The following is a 19,059-nucleotide window of genomic DNA, read 5'->3' on the forward strand; positions in this document are numbered from 1 at the left end:
GGGGGGGGGGGGGGGGGGGGGGGGGGGGGGGGGGGGGGGGGGGGGGGGGGGGGGGGGGGGGGGGGGGGGGGGGGGGGGGGGGGGGGGGGGGGGAGGATGTCATTCAGTAAGGAAGTGTGCATCTCATGAGAGTGGCTGTCCGATTGACGACTGCGACGTTGATGCCATGTGACGGCCTGTCGGGTCTTGTGATCTACGCGATGGTACTTCTTTTTGAAGCAGTGATTGGGTATGGTTTCTTTATCGCCCAACCATCTTTACCATCACGGCTAGGCGTAGACGTTGTTGTTTGTCTAATCGCATGGCTAAAGAGACGTATCGAAGTGATCAGGTGGGCCACTCTTCAAGCTTTGCCAGAATCACACAAGCACAGCATCGTTTCGGCAGAAGAAATGATGGAGAGACTTGTTCCAGGCGTAGCCGTGACAACTTTTGACTATCTGTACAAAGTACCCCGGGGCAGATACAACGATGTCGAGCTCGCTTGCACTGAAGAAAGACAAGAAAGGAAAGGGCCTGAGCCAAAGAGGACGTCATTGCCATTTCATCTATATGAGGAAGTGGAACTTTTCTTTTTTTTACCATTTGACTCCCTTCCCAAGTTTCCCCTCCAAGTCCCCCAAGTAAATGGGATGCCAAGAATGGCTTCTCCGATCCCCTGCTCTATCCTTTGTCATCCAATTGGGGGACCTCTGGGGGGACGGGACCCCGCCCCGTTCGTTTCGTTTGATCTTCCTCCAGGGTGCTTGCCCGCATGAATGATGCAGAACAGCAAGCGAAAGGAGGGGATCGGGAGGGGGCGCCTGAACGGTACGGTAACCTGTAAGGCGACTGGGGCCGTGTTCACCAGGTATTCCGTCCCCGTTGATCGCCGTGAGGCTGCAGCCCGCAGCCCGCAGGCCGCGAAGGCGGGTGTTTGATCGGAGGTCAGGATGGGGGCTGAGGATGCCCCCCGGAGATTTCGGGCTGTTCGAAACCTGTCTTGTGGGTACAGACACGGCATGGAAATTCATCCTCTTGCTGGAAATGCCCCTATTCGCCGTCCCTCCTCTCCTTTTCTTGGGTCCGGATGGGGGTCAGGGTCGAATGGCATTTTCTGTGCCGTCGATGAAATGTGATGCGGATGCGGCTCTTACTTTGTTAATGCATTGGGCGATCATCAAGTCTCCGACGCGTTGAGGTGCCGCAGGTTCGGAGATCATGGTGTCACCCCTTGCTCAATCGGTTGCGAGTTGACGAATTGCTCGACTCTACATCTCGACGATGCTTAGATCGGATGGCATTATTCCCCCCATTGGTAATGCTGGACTTCATTTGCGAATGATGATGTGCCATCGATCTAAGTTTGGTATTGGCGGGGGATTTGGGGTGTTTAGGAAGTGCATGAGGTAAGATAGGCCGCGACTCCCCCTTCGAAGTGAAATACAATAATGTCAAAAATATGAGCAAGCTTTCTCCATCAGTTCATCACATCTCAACGCATGAATTCAGTGACAAGCGGGCCACACCAGTTCTAAACAGAGCCATGTGAGCGGTGCCGATAGGCCGGTGCGTGGCTGCGATCTTCACCTTTCGTCAAGTCCCTTATGCGTGGTTCATCGAAGACTGCAGCACCGGTCAGAGTTTGGACCCGTGGTTTCGGGATGACCCCCCGAGGTACGGCGCCGAGCCCGCTGCAGACTCGGAAGCCTCGGAGCGAGAACCTCGGAACTTTAAACACCCTCGGCCCCTCCGCCCCGTTGAGACATGACGGGCGGCGGCGTTCGGGGGGGCACAACGATGGAGAACCAAACACCACATGGTCACGTAGTGTAAGTCGACGAGCAGCCCTGCTGTGATGCCAAAAGTTTCGCCAGAGATACTCGAACCGCCGATTTCACCATCGGATTTTCTGACCCGCATTCCTTTGGCTGGCACTAGAGTAGATGATCGGAGGATAGAATCCCTGGGTATCTTGATTTTTGCATCAGCCATACGCCAGGGGCAACCTGTCTATCGAAAGTCACTAACGCCGTGTTGATTTTGTGGCGAGTACTTCTACACCGCAGCCATTATATAATTAAAGCAGCCCAAAGGCTAAAGCCAATTATTGAACCAGCCAGTCAGTGGCCGGTGTCTCGATTTTGCCATTCTATAAGGATCATGAGTCCTGTATTCAAATTGCTTGTGTTGGCCCGGAAACAACTCACCGCTTCTGCTTCTTCTTCTCCGGAGATGCTTCTGAACTGCTTGCAAATGCCCCGACTTCGCGGAGGGTATGCGGTCCATCCCCCTGCTGCCATGGCTCGCTTCCTCTATTTCTTTTCTTGGGTGAAGCAGGGCTACTCGTGCCAGGGCTTCTGGGTCGCGTCGAGGGAGTGTATGCGGAGGCAAACCTGGGCCCGAGACCGTCAAGGGCGTCAAGAGCGGTAGTAGTGCTTGATTTATCCCCTTGTTGCTCCAGCCAGGCGTTGATGTCTTGCTCGTCCAGCACCTTTTCCTCCGTCGCGCCCGTCCAGTGTGAATTGGCGTCCACAGGATCTCGATTGCCCTTATATAAGAGAAAATCAGAAAGAGACTTATCGTTTGGGAAGGACTCGAAGACATGGCAGAATGATTCGTAACTCTTCCTCTTCCGAACAATATCTGGGCAAGATGCCGCAGGCGAGGTCATCTATGTGATTGAGAGAGCCGAGCACGATGAGACTTTGAATAATGGCGTGTAAGACTTGATCCTGATTGAACTTCATGGAGCGAAGTTGACTTTGTACAATTTAGTATCAATGGCCACTGCAATGATCTCTCCATGGCCTTAGGCCGTAATTAACATGAGAGCATTCGTTGCAGCTAGAGACGTGGTCCCCGAGCGGCCGCCCAAGGAGGGACTTCAGAGAAGCCGAATCTGGAAGCCTGGATGTGCCCCGCGAGAGTTTTTGGCATCCTGGACAGTGACGACCGAGAACCCGACAAGTTCACTCAAGCCGTTGCGGGAGCTCTACAAGCTTATTTCTCTCCCAAAAGGATGAACAAGATGCTGCGAAGGATCCATGAGGATGTGCCAACGACCGACCCTCCGCAACCCAGGAAGCAGGTTTGAGTGTTGCCTTGATGGATAACATTGATCCATGGATGATCATAGATTGAGGATGGACTTGTGAGCCTGCGTGAGACGGTAGATCCGGGATCGGGTTCGGGCGGCCAACCTGTAGCCTTCTAACAGCCCTATACTCATGGTGTGCCCGATATGTCATCTACTGAATCCTCGATCTCTTTTCTGGGACGAGTGATGGAGGTCACATAAGCGCGACTAGCGCCCTGAGAGGCTGTAGCGATACTGCCTTCCTGAGATCAAAGCATGTTGCCGATCGCAGGGCCATATTTGTGCAGCAACTGTCAGCAGCGTTGACAGAGCCTGCCTCGTTGAGACCGGTTTCGAGTGACTAGCCTGAAGCCAATGTGTGGCAAGTGAAAGGGTTTGAGGTCCAGAACTAAAAAGCAATTAGGCAACGAAATTGAGATTTCCACCGGGTCCGGAATATGTGCTGCACGTTCCATTCTCAATGGCGGTGAGCACTCCGAGGTCGAAGAACGGCGTTAAAGTTGATTATCGCATGATCAGGTACACCCCTTGAAGAATTGAAATCGCCGCTTTATGAGCATTGTGTATCTTGATATCTTCGAAACCGTTCGCTGTCTGGAAGAGATATGAGGTGTTTGGGTGTAAGAGCGCCATGGTCAACAGCTGACGAGAGCCGCGGGTACAGCGTTGGGTATCAGCAAACCCGTCTTTGAGGTTTCTGAAGCCTTTCAATCAAGCAATGTTCCAGAAACAGATGTCCATTTCTGGCCTTATCTTTTGATCGCGGCTAATGATCATCCTGGTTCGATAGCTGCCTGTGCCGGGATGATTATCGTGTAGCCTAGAGTGGGCGTACAGGATTGGTCGCGACGTACGAAAATGTCAAGGTCTCGAGGTGTAAGCCAGCCATTGAGAGCATTTCCCTTCCCTCATAGATTCGCTTACGAGTGAGAAATGGGCTGGAATCGGTAGGCAAAATGGGACTTTGGTGTGGTGTTCTAACACGGACGTACGTTGGAATAAGTTGCTCGGCAAGTGGTCAAGAATAAGCTACCTTAGAGTTGAAGACCGGGGTGGGAGCTTTGGTGGAGATGAGTGGACCAAATCCGACGGGCCTGTTGAAGGTGCCAGCCACAGACATCCATCCAGGTGCCAGCTAAAAGCCACCACCAGCCACAGTTTGGTAAGGGGTCGTGAATTTGGAAGCGACCCCTGTGGTAGCTATGATGAAGCTGTGCGCCTGGACTCAGCTTCGTTTCGTTTCGTTTCACCCACCACCAAAACCTGACTGTCTCGACAATGCCTCCCGTCTCCTTCTTCCTTCGACAAACCCGAAGGTGTTGAATGAACGGTCAATGGCACGAATAACGCTCTTCCGATTTCCCAACAAGCTTCGCCGGCGTGTGCGGAGGAACCGAATGGCCACCCTGCTGGCTCTCCTCGCCCTGGCCGTCCTCCTGGTTGTCCCCTTCTACATCATCTACAAACCACCTCCGTTTGTTATCAACTACTTTGCGCGAAAATGGCCCGACGTACTTTGGCAGGTCAAGACGGACCAGAAGATCATCGGCCTCACGATTGATGACGCGCCATCACAACACACGGCCGATATTCTCAACGTCTTGAAGGAGAACGATGCACACGCGACCTTTTTCCTGATTGGATCCCAGATGAACGGTCGCGAGGAAGATACGGGCGCCATAATTCAGTCTGGCAGCGAGCTGGGAAATCACGGCATGCACGACGAAGCTTCACGGTCTCTCCCTATAGATCAGTTGGAGTCGGACATATTCGAGGTCAGGCGGAAAATCAAGATTGCATACGAGTACGAGGATAAGCCCCTTGTAGCCGGATATTTTCGTCCAGGCTCTGGATTTTTCAGCAACAAGATGCGGAGGTTGGTCGACAAATTGGGTTACAGGATGGTTCTGGGGAGTGTTTACCCACACGATGCCCAGATCAGTTCTTGGCGGACGAATGCCAACCACATTCTGAGCATGGCACGGCCAGGGGCTATCATCATATGCCATGACAGAAGGAGTTGGACCGTCCCTATGCTGCGGAAGGTACTCCCGGAGTTGAGGAAACGGGGGTATAGGATTCTCAACCTTACGGAGCTTCTCAAAGAAGTCGATACAGACAAGTGAGAGACGTATTGGGAGAAAGAGAGCATCAATCATCCAAACCATGACGAAGACACCCAAATGCAACAACGCATATACGCAACCCATGTCTAGGTCTAGACCGCCTCGATACTCGTGCACGCATTCACTCTTCAAATGAGGGGTATCAGCGGCTTCGGACACCGTGTGATCCCGCAAGTTAGAGCTGGTCTCGACCGCAGCGCGGAGCCGCCGGGGATGCGGAGCATCATGACCGCGCCATCGTTGCCTAGGCCAATGCGGTGTAATACCACGTTGCCCATAATAGCTTAAACATGACGAGGAGTCTCGCCTCGGGGCCACGGTATACAAGAGAATGGGTCGCTGCATGATCGAGCGTAACAGGCTCGCTGCTTTGTGGATTGATTAGGCATGGCCCCCTTCAACATCCGCTTGTTTCAGTACGGCGACGCAAAGATATTCTGCGCGACCTAGGTGACACCACGTGAGACAGCAAGGGCTCGTAGGGAGTCGATTGGGCGATTCACGACCTCGTCGAAAAGGGGGAGGGGGGGGGAGGCGCCATGTGTTGGCGCCATTGTAGAGCCTAGCAGATCTTTGTACGATAGAGGTTGTCAATCTTATGCTATTAGCCGTCAGTGAGAGCGAAAATTGGTTCGCTACGAGATCTCTCGCGGCCTTTTTGTCCTCGACAGATTCCCGCAAAGTTGTCCGAGTATCTCTAAACTCCCACTCACATGGTTTCATTGTTTTGTATTATAAGCTAACACGCTCTGCCGAAGTTTGTGACGATATTCATTGCTCAGATTTTGCCGAATGCCAATCTATTCATAGCTCAACTGACATTGTTCTAGGGTGCATGATCGCTAAAGCCTGGAGACTCGCTACAATCGTCGCCCACGAATGATTTCGGCGCAGTCTTATGAACCTATACCATGGCGGATTGCGTGTGCATTCTTTGTAGGGAAAGAGAATGCTAATGGTCGAAAGTGATAGTCTGGGAAGCGAGCAACGGTATAATGTGCTGTGGCGGCGTAGCATACGGCCTTGACAAGAGGACAATGATATTCAGCACTTGGATGACCTCAGGCATTACCTTTCCATCGGACGCGAGAGAGTAGCACCACATTCGGTGCACCAGTAGACTCAAGGCCAAGATCACGTAGTCATTTTACCAAACTTCTACAGGAAGGAGCAGTATTTCATTCTCAACGGCACAAACCCCAAACAGCAAAGGTTTGCCATCAAACAACTTCACAAGATCTAGGATTTCTTGGCAATATTGGATCATTTACTTGACATAAATAGAGTAAAACAATTTGGAAAAGTCCATCCTAGGAAAAGGGGCCGAAAGGTCAAAAGCTCAAGTGCGCAGTTCGGGAATCGAACTGCGCACCCTACGAAATCCTCCATCTGAGAAGACTTCTCAGGATTTCATCACCAAGTTCTTTACTAACGGACCAGGGCGTTATACCGCTCGACCATGGGGATCGATTGGGCTTGGTTGACGAATGAAGCCCCAGACCTGGATATAAGGGCACCGGAGACCCTCACTCTCGAGAAACTCCCGGCCCTCCTCGTCGTACTCCATCTCATCTTATTCCACTCCATAACTTGCTCGCCCCTTCCTCTTCTTCTGTGAACCGGCACCTGCCTTTCGTAACTCACTCTATCGGTAAGTATTAAGTCCCGTCTGTGGAGTTTTCGAGTAGACCTCTCTTCTCCCTTTCACTACCTCGACGCCGGGCCCTCATTCTCAACAGTATCGTAAAAGGGAAAAGGAACGCACACCAACCAGCATTTGCTATATTGCTTTGACATATACATATAAAGGTAATCGGAACTACGGCACAGTCAGGATGCACCCTGACCAGCTTATCTTCCCATTCTGTCCGGACGACTGCTGCCCCGGTCCCGCTGACACAAACAAAGCAAACTTCCCACCAACACACCTCGCCAACGTCCTGACAGACAAGCAAGCTCCAATGGACAAGCAAACTTCATGCGCCCAGGCTATTGTCAAATCCCTCAAGGGAAAGACACTTCACGTCCCGAATCTCTACGGCATCTTCAAAGGATGGCCTGTCAAGAAGACCAACCCTCACTACAAGCGCATCATCCCAATTGTCGAGGAAGCGTTTGACCGGTAAGCTCAGGGAGGAGTTCTTATCAGCCAACATATTCCTGGAATTACCATCTCACAAATACTCACAAAGGCTCATCAAGTCGCCCCTTCTCCGTGAGAAATACCGGGAGGCCAATTACGCCAGATTCGTCAGCTTGTAAGCCCGATCCACTTACCCCCTGACTTCCCACAACAATAGTCTGATCCTTCGAGACAGGTATTACCCTCACCCAGATTGGGAACAGATTCAGACTCTGGCGCTCTACATCATCTGGCTCTTCTGCTGGGACGACGCGATTGACCAACAGGGCAGCGACGACCTGAGCAACGACCTGCTTCGCGCCAAGACTCGTCATGACAACACAATAGTAGTGCTGGAGCATGTTCTTGGCCTTGGTTTTGACGATGGGTCGTTGATTGAGTATGATCATGCCAATACTGAGCTGAAGGCAATCGGAGCACAGCTGCAGAAGGCGTACACCCGTAGTAAGTCATTGTGTCAATTGTGTACAACCAACAGCAGTTTCGCTAACTTAGAACTAAGAGCAGAGACAGACCTTCATGAATCAGATGAAGCGATATATCAACAACTGTCACAAGGAGCAGGCTATGCGACTACAGGGCGACTTGCCCGACCTCCAGGCATACTCAGAACTCCGTCATGGAACGGCCGCAGTGTGGACGCTTTGCGCGCTCATTGAGTCAGTACCATGTCAGACTTACTAAGAGGAAGGAACAAAGTCTAACATATCTGTGACTTAGGTATGGCTTGGCAGAGAACATGCCAGAGCACATTCGCTACATGAGAGAGGTCCAGACTATCTGGCAGGAGACCAGCAGGGGCATTTGGATGTACGTGGATAAAAGGTGAACACAACAAAGGGGCACATTCTAATATGCTTACAGTACCAACGACATACTTTCTCTCAAGAAAGAGATTGTAAGTAACCAAAGATCCTTTTACCGACTGAAAAACGAATCCCCACTAAGATTCTCATGTAGCCCCATGATGCCGCCAAGGCAGAGAGCGTCGTGAACGCCGTGCCCATCCTCATGGGTGAAGGCAAATCGCTACAGCAAGCCGTCGACGCTTTGCTCACTGAGCTCCAGGACTCTATCGCCATCTTTGAGCTTGCCGCCTCTGTGCTCGAGGAAGCTGCCGGAGAGAAGAACCAGGAGATCATCAGAAAGTACTGTGATGCGTGTCGTTGCATGGTGACCGGATCAGTCCAGTTCACGCAAGTTCTTCCCAATACCATTGGTGCAGCTCAAGACAAAAGTGACTAACTGTGTGAAACAAAAGGCTTGAGTCAACCAGATATAAGCTGGCAGGCTGCATGAACAAGGATGGATCCTTGGATGTCCTGCTTTGATGGAAGAAATGGAGAACGAACTCTAGATGCTGGATAGAAGAAGTGGATCGAGCCTGATATGGGACTGCTTTGAGATTGCTTTGAGATGTTGGGCCAGATACCCTGCTGTTCTGATTTGCAGATCGCAGTCTATAGCTCATGAGAACCCTATACTTGCTGTCGCCGGTGTTGAAGACATTGGCTTCTCTGGATTACAAGGTTTCTAGAATGCAATAGACCGCTTTAACTGCTGCACATTTTGGTCTCCAGTATTACTGCGACGACTGGGAAGTTTCTTGGGAAGGTCAAAATCCGTGACGAGAGGTCCGTCTTGTCCTATACACCTACCACCACCCCATTGACAATTGATCTTCAGATGCCATGCAAGAAGATTCTATGGAATACTAGCAGCTCACACTCGACTTTGTCCCCTTGACTTTTCGTGAAGGCGAGTGGACAGAGGTAAGTCATCAATGACTGTCAAATCAAGGAGTTGAGAACTTGAGCGCGATGAACATCCATAAAAGTCAGTAACTTGCCCGACTCGGCCTTCAATATTCGCAAATATATACCTAGACATGGACCGAAATATGAATCTCTAGCCATCTCGTCTTCAAACAAGAACTTTCTATCAAGATACCATCTAAGTGGCTCCATATCGACTTCTATCAGAATCAAACCAAAACCCCGAAAGTCGCCTTCAATATCACCCCTTAAACCGTCTTCTTCTTTTCCTTCACCAACGCCTCGAACCCCTGAATCAAATCATCTCTCAAATCTTCCCACCCCTCTACACCAATACTCACCCTCAACAACCTCTTACTGCACCCGCTATCGCTCATCGCCCGCCACTCAATAAGACTCTCGACACCACCCAGCGACGTAGCATGATGGAACAAGCCCATCTTGCTCGGCAACCTCTTCGCATCCCCCTCATCCTTCAACAACAATGCAAACACGGGGCCGAACCCACCGGGCATCTGCTCCTTCAACCACCCCGCCTCCAGATCCGCAGTCTGCAAACTCGCGTGCTGCACCGTGTCGACGACACTACCCACCAACCCCCCGGGGTTCCCGCGAACCTCCCCATCAAGCCACGCAACAAGCTTCGTCGCGGACTCGGACTGCCTCTTGACCCTCAACTCCAACGTCCTCAGCGACCGAACGCCCAACCACCCCTCCATACTCCCCATCACGCTCCCGATAAAACACCTCTCCATCAACAGCTCCGGCATCCACTTGTCCGCGTGCTTGGGATTCAAACTCAGCGTCCCGCACAACATATCCGAATGCCCCCCGAAATACTTGGTCCCAGAATGCATCACAACATCCGCGCCCAACACAAACGGATCCTGCAAAGGCGGCGGCGCAAACGTGGCATCCACCGTCAAATACGCGCCCTTCCTGCTCGCAACCTCCCTAAAATACGCCAGGTTCCGCGCCTCGCCCGTCGGGTTCAGCGGCGTCTCGACGTGCAGCACGTCCCCGGCCTCCAGCTTCTCCAGCGAGGCGTCGTCGAGCTCGAGCTGCTGCAGGCCGTTGAGCTTCGTGAGGACCTTGATGACGCCGTGGCAGCCGTGGTACCCGCCGCCGATGGCCACGCGCTTCGGGTTCAGGAAGACGAGCATGGCGTGGAAGGCGGAGAGGCCCGAGGAGTAGGTCAGGGTGGGACCGTGGAGTACGCTGGAGAGGATTGCCTCGAGGCGGGTTGTGTTGGGGCCCGAGTAGCGGGAGTAGATGTGGGAGTCGCCCGGGGCGGAGGGCTAGGTTTGGATGTTAGTTTGAGCTTTTTTTCCGCACTTGACTTTTTTTTTTGGTCTTCCCATCTCATGACGAGGTCATTCTCATAGTCCCTCAACAGTGGCAAATTGTCTTGAAAGCTGGATCAAGTAACATCATTAGAGCGCGGGCAAGACTTACATCGACATTCTCCCCTGAACGGAGATCATCCGGGTTGCTGTGGTACTTGAACGTCGTCGACACGTGCATCGCCGGCGCGATGGCGCGGTGGCTGCTGATGCCATCATCAGCGTGGACGGAAAGCGTAGCAAGCGAGAGCTCTCTCTTGCTGGCAGCGGCCGTCGTCGGGCCTTCGGAGCCGGCCCCGGGAGCGGTCCGGGTCGCCGTGTTACCGTTCGTGGGGATATCTCCAGCCATTGTGTTTGTCGTGAAATATGCCAAGTGAAGAGGGGTGCTTCAGTGCCTCTTGCTGAGAATAAAGAGTCCTGGAATAGGTGACGAGATATGACACAAGATCTTGAACGACTGAAGGGGGAGTCGAGATGTAATGCATAGGGCGTGGAAGCTCCAGATGTGTCATAAGATGAGAAGAATGAAGAGTCACCGACAAACAACCGGCGCGGAAGACGATCAAGGCGGGCGGCCCGGTGCCGGGAACCAGCCGTCTCAGTGACTCTGCCCCTCCATTGCGTGGAACCTTATCAAAAGGTGGGGTCGGAGACCAAACCCCGAAGCTGGGTCATGGTGCGATAAGTGCATGACGGATCAAAAAGTATTTGCTAAATCACGTCCAAAGCATACTGACCATTGGAACAACGATGCCGGATGAGTCTCCGCCAGTCCATCCCTCCGAGGCTCGGATCTTTATTCCAGCCGTTCCAATGAGTAATCCTCTCTCATATCCCGAACTTACACTACCTCACAACTTTTAAGGTATGTCACGGACAATGTCACCATACAGCAGGCCCTAAAGCCAAGACATGTCAACCAATATCATTATCATTAAGAGCTTATTTCCAAGACACTCGGACTCAAAGCTCTGCTCGCCAGGGTGGCTGGCAACCGCCCGTATACGCATAACGCGGCTCGACCCGACGAGTGTGCAGGCTGGTTGGCCCAACTCTAACCATGTCATAGCGAATGCACCCCATATCTTGGGACATAACCCAACCAGTAACGCCAAATCCCAAGCCCGCAAGGGCTGCATCGACAGGACGTATATACAAAGTAAGAAGAAAAGATGCCCGGGAGTACGATTAATGAATTTCGGTGGTCTCGACCGACGCTGCCGACTTTGGGCGTTCGATGGTTCCTAGTTCTGAGCCTTGCCCGCTCTGGCCGCGCTTTCTTCCAGCGCCATTCAGGAAGCGCGTGACGCTTGAGTTGGTCGAGTTGGCGCTCGGCTCCTTGTGGTCTGAGTCACCGAAGCGCGAGAACAGGCCGCGCATGCGGCTGGATTGGTGGTGTTGTTGTTGATGCTTCTGGTCGTCCAGGCCGACGTCTTCGAAGCCCTCGTCAGCGGTAGGGAGTTCCCGGTGTCTGTCAAGCGCGGATCGAGGCAGGCGAGGGTAGCGGGCTGAGTCGAGACTCTGGCGCGCCGGGAAGTCGTTCTGGGGAATTGGGGACCGTGCTGTGATGTCCTGCAACGCAATTGCGGTCAGCGGTGGCGCCACAGATAGCGGGCTCGAACTCGACGTACAAATGATCGCCTGTACGAATCGAAGGATTCTCGGGAAATAGAGAAATGCTCAATCTCGCCGCTATTGCTGCGAGTGTCTGTCGAGTTGCGGCCGGAGCCGAGGTACTTGCTCGGCCACAGGCCTTTTTCTTCAGTTGGGGATGGCTACGCACGCGCATTAGCAAATGTCTCGAGCATGGGTGAGATTGTTGATTGCGAGGGTACATACCGGAAGATAGACGCCGCTGTCATTCACGACTGTGATGCAGAGAAAAGTAAGTCAATTGGTTCCATGTGCGCGCCATCACGTCTGATGAGAGGTGGAGGTGCATACCACTCATCTTGTATTCCCCATTGTCCTGGCTCTTGGAACTTCTGACGCTGAGGGAAGAAGAAGCCTTTGAGCCGACTGTGTCTTGCTTCTCAAATCCGGGATGCGACGGGTTCTCGCCATCGGACCGTGAGCTTTCGTCTGCATGGAGAGTGGCAGGGCCCGGACGGCGGGCAAAAGGGTTGCGAATGGGCATGGCGGAGGATGGCGCGGAAGCGGCAAGGTCGGGACGGTAGCTGGTAAGGAGGGAATCTCAATTTGTCGCGACGGTGTCGATGTTGTAGACCAGGCCAATGTGCCAAGTTGTGTTTGGAAGCTAGAGAGAAAAACTTGGTGCGTTATGTTTCGAGTTGTGTTTGCGTTTCGAGGTTGATGCTGGGACCGTTTGACAAAGAAATCGATCGGTGGACCCAAAAGGCGAAGGCGGGGAATAGGGTAGCGGGAAGGGATGGCGATGAACTATATGGCAATCTTGACCCGTCCTATTTCCCACTCGGGCAGATGTGTGTAGTGTACGCAGTAATAGCTAGTGGTGTGTCTGAGTTGGTCCAAGGGCCCAGTCTTAGTCTACATGTACAGTAAGACGGTGGCTTGGGATGGACAAGGCGGAACGGTATTGGTCTGTAGAGGTCCTACAGAGAGATGGATGCAGGAGATGATGGAGATCCAAGTGAGGCGCAGGGAGATGGAGACGAAGGCTGGGGAACGGGTTGGCGCTTGTTCAAAGTTGAGGACGTAATCGAGACGTGGTGCTGCGTATGGAGTATGGCCGGCAAGTGAGCAGAGAAAAAAGTGAGTAGACGGTAAGGTAGAGATGGATGGGAGCTAGAACTGGCGGACAATATCATCGGGCGGGAATCTGCAGGTTTTGGGCTGTGGTTGTGCTTGTCTTCCCCTGGCAAGTGCGAGCGTCTCTGTCATGTCTTTCTTCTTCCCGCTCGTGCCTGCCCATCCGTACATTTTCTTTCCTTCCTTGCATCCGCCCATAAAGCATGGGAAAAGTAGGTGCGGATACGCGCTACTGCCACTCAGGGACTAGACGCAAGGGGGGGCACATCAGACTTGGAGGTGACGAATGACCTCTTGCAGATGCATCCATTGGATCATGAGGTAACTTGGTATAACGCCCAGTATCAGTACCGAGTATGGCGAGGTAAAGAACCCCGGTGTCGCTGCCGCTACCGCTGTGAGAAACCGCGGTCCCGCCCGGACTCTTCGCCATCACTCTTCAGGGTCAAGTGGGAACTGAGAAAAGAGCTTTTCCATGGCATGGCAGGGAATAGGCACGTAGGGACGTTTGAAGGTGTCAAGTCCGAGAGCCCTAAACGGTAAAGGTGTGTAAGATGCTGCAGCGGTTCCCCATCATCGGCATGGGCAGATCATCGGCACTATCCCACGACTCAGCCAACATCTTTTGCAAACACTGCGCGGCCTATGTCCATCAGTGGGGATATTGACAGCCTGGACAGCCTGGCACTGGCGAACCCGCGAAGCATTCAATGACATCTCACGAGAATTGGGTTTGCAATGGCGGCACCGTACAAGCTAGGCAAGACGGGGATTCGGAAAACCGGGAAACTTGGAACGAACCGCGAATACCATGCCACCAACGGCCCAGGGCACTGGGGAAAGACATGATCAAACATTAGCTCACTAACTCAGTCACTCGCCCTCTCAGTGGCTGGAGTCATGAACCGGCCACACCGATTCCGCTGTTGCTAGCTTGAGAAGCTTTCCAAAGGCCAGGGACCTTGGTCGATGACATGTGTTTGTCCCATGTTCTTGTTCTTGCCATGCCTACCTACGGGCCTGCTCTTTCTAGCCCAACTGAGCTGAATGGTTCGTCGCCGCCGCCAGTGACATAAGCGTAAGGTGGGATGCGGGTCGGTACATATGACGGTGCCTTGAATGCAGCCATACTCCATGTATCTCTTTGAAATTTGCCTTCTTATGTAATCACCCGACCAGCACGGTGCCCTCCCTTCTGGAAGCCCGCAGTGACGCTTGCCGTCATCCACCTTGTCCGGTCCAACCTTGCGTCCCGAATCCCCGCGACGGGGGCATGCCCTTTTCCAAATTCCAACCCTGATTATCCTGGTTTTCTTTCACCTTGGTTACAGCGGTTAAATTCGCCCACCATTCAGCGTCTACATTCATTTCTAGGCGCATACTGGCAGACCTGTGAAAGCTCTGCGCAGCCACAAGCGTCGAACCCTCGGCCCCCAAACGGACACCAATCGTCTCTTCTCCGTCTCGCCTCGACTCTCTGGCACAGTCTTGCTCACCCGTCTCAAGGTGTTCATCCACAGTACGATGCTGGGCAAATCTGGACGTTCGGACGGCACACTTCGGATCTCTCGGCATCGGAGCGCAACAAGACTGCCCTTTGATCTCCGTGCCGCGCTTCCTCTTTCTGTCGCCCTTCTGCGGACCTGCATCATGTCCGTCCAATTGTTCCTGATTGACCGCATCGGAACGTGAGTTGACTGCGCCTATCCGCTCTCTATATGACGCTCTACTCAACCCACCTTTCCCCTCAGCGGATCATTGACCTGCCGGGCGGAGAACGGGAGTCGGTCATCGCCGTGGCCGGCGCGATACTCCACCGCACGCTTCCATCAAAGCTGATGAATCATGAGGGTCCTATCTATCAGTTGGGAAAGGGATATCCGCAGACGTGATAGGAGAACAGTCATAGAGCGTTGCGACTTCGACTCGCCCTCCCGATTCATGACCGATAGCCCTACACGCCATACTCACCACTCATATGAATGTCGGACTTAGCGGCGTCAAAATCTGCGTCCTCAACCATCTTGAGAATCCATAATCTTCGCTCTAAGCCAGTTGTCTGGCACTCGGCATCCCACGAGGTTGACAGCCTCTTTTAAACGACAAGATGCCTGGTGGTCAAGATGCCTGGTGGTCTGGAACCAGGCTGCGACCTACTTCGACCTTTAGCTCATTGAAAGTTTTCTGCATGCGGGATTCACTCGCACCAAGACGCCTCCTCATCGTAGGTTGTCTTGCACAAGTTTCGTTGAAAGTCGCCTTCCCGGACGCCCTCGCCGGCTATGGCTTGGCCGGCTTGATCCTTCCTCCTGTGAAGATGCGCAATCGGCCTGGCCAGTCAACCAGTGCCTGTACACCATGACCCGGGGCAAAAGCGACACAAATTGCAATTGCCCAACGTGCAACGAGGAGCTTGAGGGCCGTTCACATCGTGGTGGTTCAGCATGGCACCGGATTGGGTTATCGTGACTTCGGCTACCCAAAGTGGCTGCGGTCCGACAGGCAGCTGGGAATGTAGACGCCCAGATCCGACGGAGCGGGCACGCTACAGACAGACTGGCACCCACGCAACCACCCACCATCGAGACAGACTGTTGACACCACAAGTCTAGGCATCGGCGATGCCTAACACCGGCCCTGTCACGGTGCTATGTTGACTTCGACGGACTTTGGCTATGCTTCTCGTATGCTTCGGCGGTTGACCAGCTGATGCCATCTTAGTCTTTAGCCGAGCGAGAAAACCTTGCTGCACTTGCTACTGTCGCTATCATCAGCTGATCGCTCTTCTATGCATCGAATAAGCAGTCTACCGGAAGGGGACCGATCAACCGCGCCTGCGTCGAGATGTCCCTTTGTCTCGAGATGATTGCCAGAGTATCCGCCAACCTTGACCTGGGTTCGGCTCGCAACGTCGGGCTTCTGAAGAGATCGTCTTTCGCCATAACCGACGCGGCTTTTCAGTCCTTTGTTCGTCGTAAAAATCGATCTACAATCCTCGCCATCATCGGCGACATAGTCGTCATCGGCACAGGATCTGAGAAGGACCATCGTTGTCCGTGTCGCCTAATGATTTTGTACCTCAATCCAAGCAAAAATGGCGCGCCTGCAGACAAAGAAGTGACCAGGTCGCCGTCAAGGGGAAAACAGCAAGCATTGGGTTGATCAGAGTGTTGTATACTCGGCGATAGTGGGGGCTCACTGCGAATGTGCCGATGCCATCACGGAATGACCCTGTCAAAACCATGAATGTAGTAGGTATGTCTGGCTTGAACACGGAACACTGATCAGATTATCGAGATTCGAAATTCGAGCTTCTGGCACGGACATGCTGGTCTTCAACAGGCGGCCCTGATCGGGATTCCATTGAAGCCTGAAGGCCAAGATCAATGAGAACTCCTACACTTCTCAGATCTATCGATACCGGACCTGCTTTCACTGCGATCTGTCAAATGTGATGATGAGGCGATAACCACGTTGCTGACAGCACATACGGGAAATGCCCAGAGAGGCTTTTCATCATCAAAGACCTCTGGTGTGATCTGCCAAAGGATGTGGTGGACGCTGAGACGCACATAATCTCGATTGTCCGTGGGAAGGACGAAACAGACCCGCGCCTAACAGCCGCATTGACATCAAACGCCTGCTCAACCCACCTTTGGGGTTTCTCAGGCTCGGAAAATAAGAATTTCATCGCGGTACCTGATGGGACGACGTCTGTTCTCCCCAGCCTGCGCTTTTGGATCTCATGGCGTGAGCGCTAGGCCGACGCCATGCGTGCCCGTGTACCTAAGAAAAGCAGGACATGAAATGATCGACCCTTGAGCGTGCGTCCGAGCAATATCGGACGACTCGGAGCGAGACGGTCAACGGCTGCTGTCATAAGGAGAGAGGAAAGCTCAAACGACTTGTTCGACCTCTCGCCGCTGGCGTAGCACTGGATGACACGGTTCCCGTGGCTCGCCAAGGCCAATGGTCGTTTTCAGGTCGAGCCTCGATGCCGCGGGGCCCCACTCACGATGCAATGCTATGTAAAGCACACACTTCGCCCGCACGCTGCAGGTTGCAGGACGAGAGAGATCAGCACGAATGTGGGATCTCCAGGGGCAGCGCGACCGAAGCGGCCATGGAAAGCCCTTGGGGCTATGCATCGCGTTGAGCCTGTCTGGTTCCTGCGTCTACCTGGTTCCTACGTCCGACTCGTCTCCCGCTCTGTCCACATCTGGCCTATGGCGAAGTCGACCACTTAGATGGCGATATGACTAAACCACTAGAGTGCAGCAGCACAGCAAGCGTGACTCCGCGGAAGCTTCGAGACCATGGGGAGAGTGCGGAATTCTACAAAACATCTTACTCGCCTCTCGGCTGCCTGTTCACGTCTATCGTGGATTGCACGGCATGCCGGGTCATGTGACGGTGGTCCAGACTCGACAGCTCGAGAACGTGGACGAAAGTGGCTTTCTGCAAACGAAAACATGGAGATAACATGCGGCGATGGGATTGAATATACTCAAGAACTCACTATAGATGAGAGGCAACGACTGGCCAAGGTTCCCCATCTCAGTCTGGAAATCAGGTGTGGCTTGCTCTTCCGCCCTTCTTTCGGCGCCAAGTGGGCGAAACTAGATCAGCCCGCGCCGTACCTTGCATTCCGCAAACGGCTATCTGAGACCACTTCCGTCGTAGCAACATGTTGGTTCTGCCCGCTCATCCCCCCCACAACTCTCTTTCTTTTGTGGCGTTTCTACTTACAAGGTACGCTTTCGCACTTTGATTCTGTAGACAGAGAGGGTTGAACATTCCAGTAACGCCCGGCCCAATTCCTAGGGATTTTGACATGGCGGCGGCACATAGCAAGACGGTTGACTGCGAGGTGAAGTCGTCCCAAAGCGCCATTGACCCAAACGCAAACAGGTCTAGCAGCTTGTCTCGATCCGCGAGATGGGATCCTCGATGGGGTCGAGCAGGGATAACCCAGACCCATGCCCTGCAGCGGGCATGAGTACGAGACTACGACTATACGGTAGCGGTGCTCAGAAAACACCAACGACCCAATTACTACCACACCCGACTTCCAAATCCCCTTTTGGAAAGGACTTCTCGACCGGACGTGGCAGCACTCGCCCTTCACTCCAACGCACGTCCTCAGCCGGCGCACTCGTCGAGCATACACCACGATGTCTCCTCCCATCTCCACTTGGACGATGGACACTGAGAGAGAGAGGCAACTCAGCCACTGACACACTCTGCCCGAGACGGATCCTGGCTTCGGTCACCCTTCAGTCTAGTCCTAGTTCAGTACTGCTCGAGAGTCCAGGCCGACCCCATCTAACGAGCTCGTCCATGGCGGACAGGTAGGTAATATGGCTGGTGAGAAAGGTGGATGTGTGTGTTGTGTTGTTTGCTGTTGGTATCCGTGTTCCCTGTTTCATACATAACCTGCCGGCTTCCGTCTGACCATTGAGAACCAAGATCACGCATCTCCTCCAGGTTTTTTGTTTCCATCCTTCACCGCCCAGGACCCCTTGAAGTCCCTTTATATTCACCAGTGCCCCTCTAATACGAGGTCACCTTCTATTCCTATCCTGTGTAACTGATACTCGATAACGGTGGCTTCTTGCCTTGTCTTGTACCTTACCTCGGTTTTTGACATCATCTCCAACCCTTAACTAAACGACTCAAACAACATCAACACTCTGTACCAATATTACCATAGCGATCTCTTCTTCTTACCCGATTAAGAAGCTACAGCGCCTCGCCCATTATCAAAAATCACAGTCTCCGAGCTTGTTCTCGGTCTATCGCCACGGACAACGCTCTTCGCCGCATTCGAATAAGACATTGTGAACCAGTCCGATTGCAGCAG

The 19,059-nt window shown here is 53.1% G+C and overlaps 7 protein-coding genes across 7 annotated transcripts; 3 read left to right on the forward strand and 4 right to left on the reverse strand.

Moving 5' to 3' along the window:
• Nucleotides 1–2,185: 2,185 nt before the first annotated feature.
• On the reverse strand, nt 2,186–2,653 carry CTAM01_07809 (uncharacterized protein; the record flags this gene model as incomplete). The annotated part of the gene is made up of 1 exon (XM_060523830.1): nt 2,186–2,653. The coding sequence occupies one exon, from the start codon at nt 2,651–2,653 to the stop codon at nt 2,186–2,188; it is 468 nt and encodes a 155-aa protein (XP_060381577.1).
• A 1,760-nt stretch (nt 2,654–4,413) lies between these two features.
• On the forward strand, nt 4,414–5,205 carry CTAM01_07810 (polysaccharide deacetylase; the record flags this gene model as incomplete). Its single annotated transcript, XM_060523831.1, has 1 exon — nt 4,414–5,205. The coding sequence occupies one exon, from the start codon at nt 4,414–4,416 to the stop codon at nt 5,203–5,205; it is 792 nt and encodes a 263-aa protein (XP_060381578.1).
• Nucleotides 5,206–7,040: 1,835 nt separating this feature from the next.
• On the forward strand, nt 7,041–8,593 carry CTAM01_07811 (uncharacterized protein; the record flags this gene model as incomplete). Its single annotated transcript, XM_060523832.1, has 7 exons — nt 7,041–7,327; nt 7,398–7,463; nt 7,524–7,792; nt 7,851–8,007; nt 8,069–8,158; nt 8,213–8,246; nt 8,309–8,593. 7 exons carry the CDS (start codon nt 7,041–7,043, stop codon nt 8,591–8,593), a joined length of 1,188 nt encoding a protein of 395 aa, XP_060381579.1.
• Nucleotides 8,594–9,371: 778 nt separating this feature from the next.
• On the reverse strand, nt 9,372–10,815 carry CTAM01_07812 (Cys/Met metabolism PLP-dependent enzyme; the record flags this gene model as incomplete). Its single annotated transcript, XM_060523833.1, has 2 exons — nt 9,372–10,421; nt 10,579–10,815. 2 exons carry the CDS (start codon nt 10,813–10,815, stop codon nt 9,372–9,374), a joined length of 1,287 nt encoding a protein of 428 aa, XP_060381580.1.
• An 839-nt stretch (nt 10,816–11,654) lies between these two features.
• Nucleotides 11,655–12,603, reverse strand: CTAM01_07813 (uncharacterized protein; the record flags this gene model as incomplete). Its single annotated transcript, XM_060523834.1, has 4 exons — nt 11,655–12,038; nt 12,098–12,241; nt 12,306–12,334; nt 12,411–12,603. The coding sequence occupies 4 exons, from the start codon at nt 12,601–12,603 to the stop codon at nt 11,655–11,657; spliced, it is 750 nt and encodes a 249-aa protein (XP_060381581.1).
• An 893-nt stretch (nt 12,604–13,496) lies between these two features.
• On the forward strand, nt 13,497–13,739 carry CTAM01_07814 (uncharacterized protein; the record flags this gene model as incomplete). Its single annotated transcript, XM_060523835.1, has 1 exon — nt 13,497–13,739. The coding sequence occupies one exon, from the start codon at nt 13,497–13,499 to the stop codon at nt 13,737–13,739; it is 243 nt and encodes an 80-aa protein (XP_060381582.1).
• Nucleotides 13,740–15,920: 2,181 nt separating this feature from the next.
• CTAM01_07815 (uncharacterized protein) lies at nt 15,921–16,943 on the reverse strand (the record flags this gene model as incomplete). The annotated part of the gene is made up of 3 exons (XM_060523836.1): nt 15,921–16,230; nt 16,623–16,735; nt 16,896–16,943. The coding sequence occupies 3 exons, from the start codon at nt 16,941–16,943 to the stop codon at nt 15,921–15,923; spliced, it is 471 nt and encodes a 156-aa protein (XP_060381583.1).
• Between the last annotated feature and the right edge of the window lie 2,116 nt (nt 16,944–19,059).

This window comes from Colletotrichum tamarilloi, assembly GCF_030869305.1.
Source record: "Colletotrichum tamarilloi strain Tom-12 chromosome Unknown Scaffold_25.1, whole genome shotgun sequence".
In the NCBI taxonomy this organism is placed as follows: domain Eukaryota; kingdom Fungi; phylum Ascomycota; class Sordariomycetes; order Glomerellales; family Glomerellaceae; genus Colletotrichum; species Colletotrichum tamarilloi.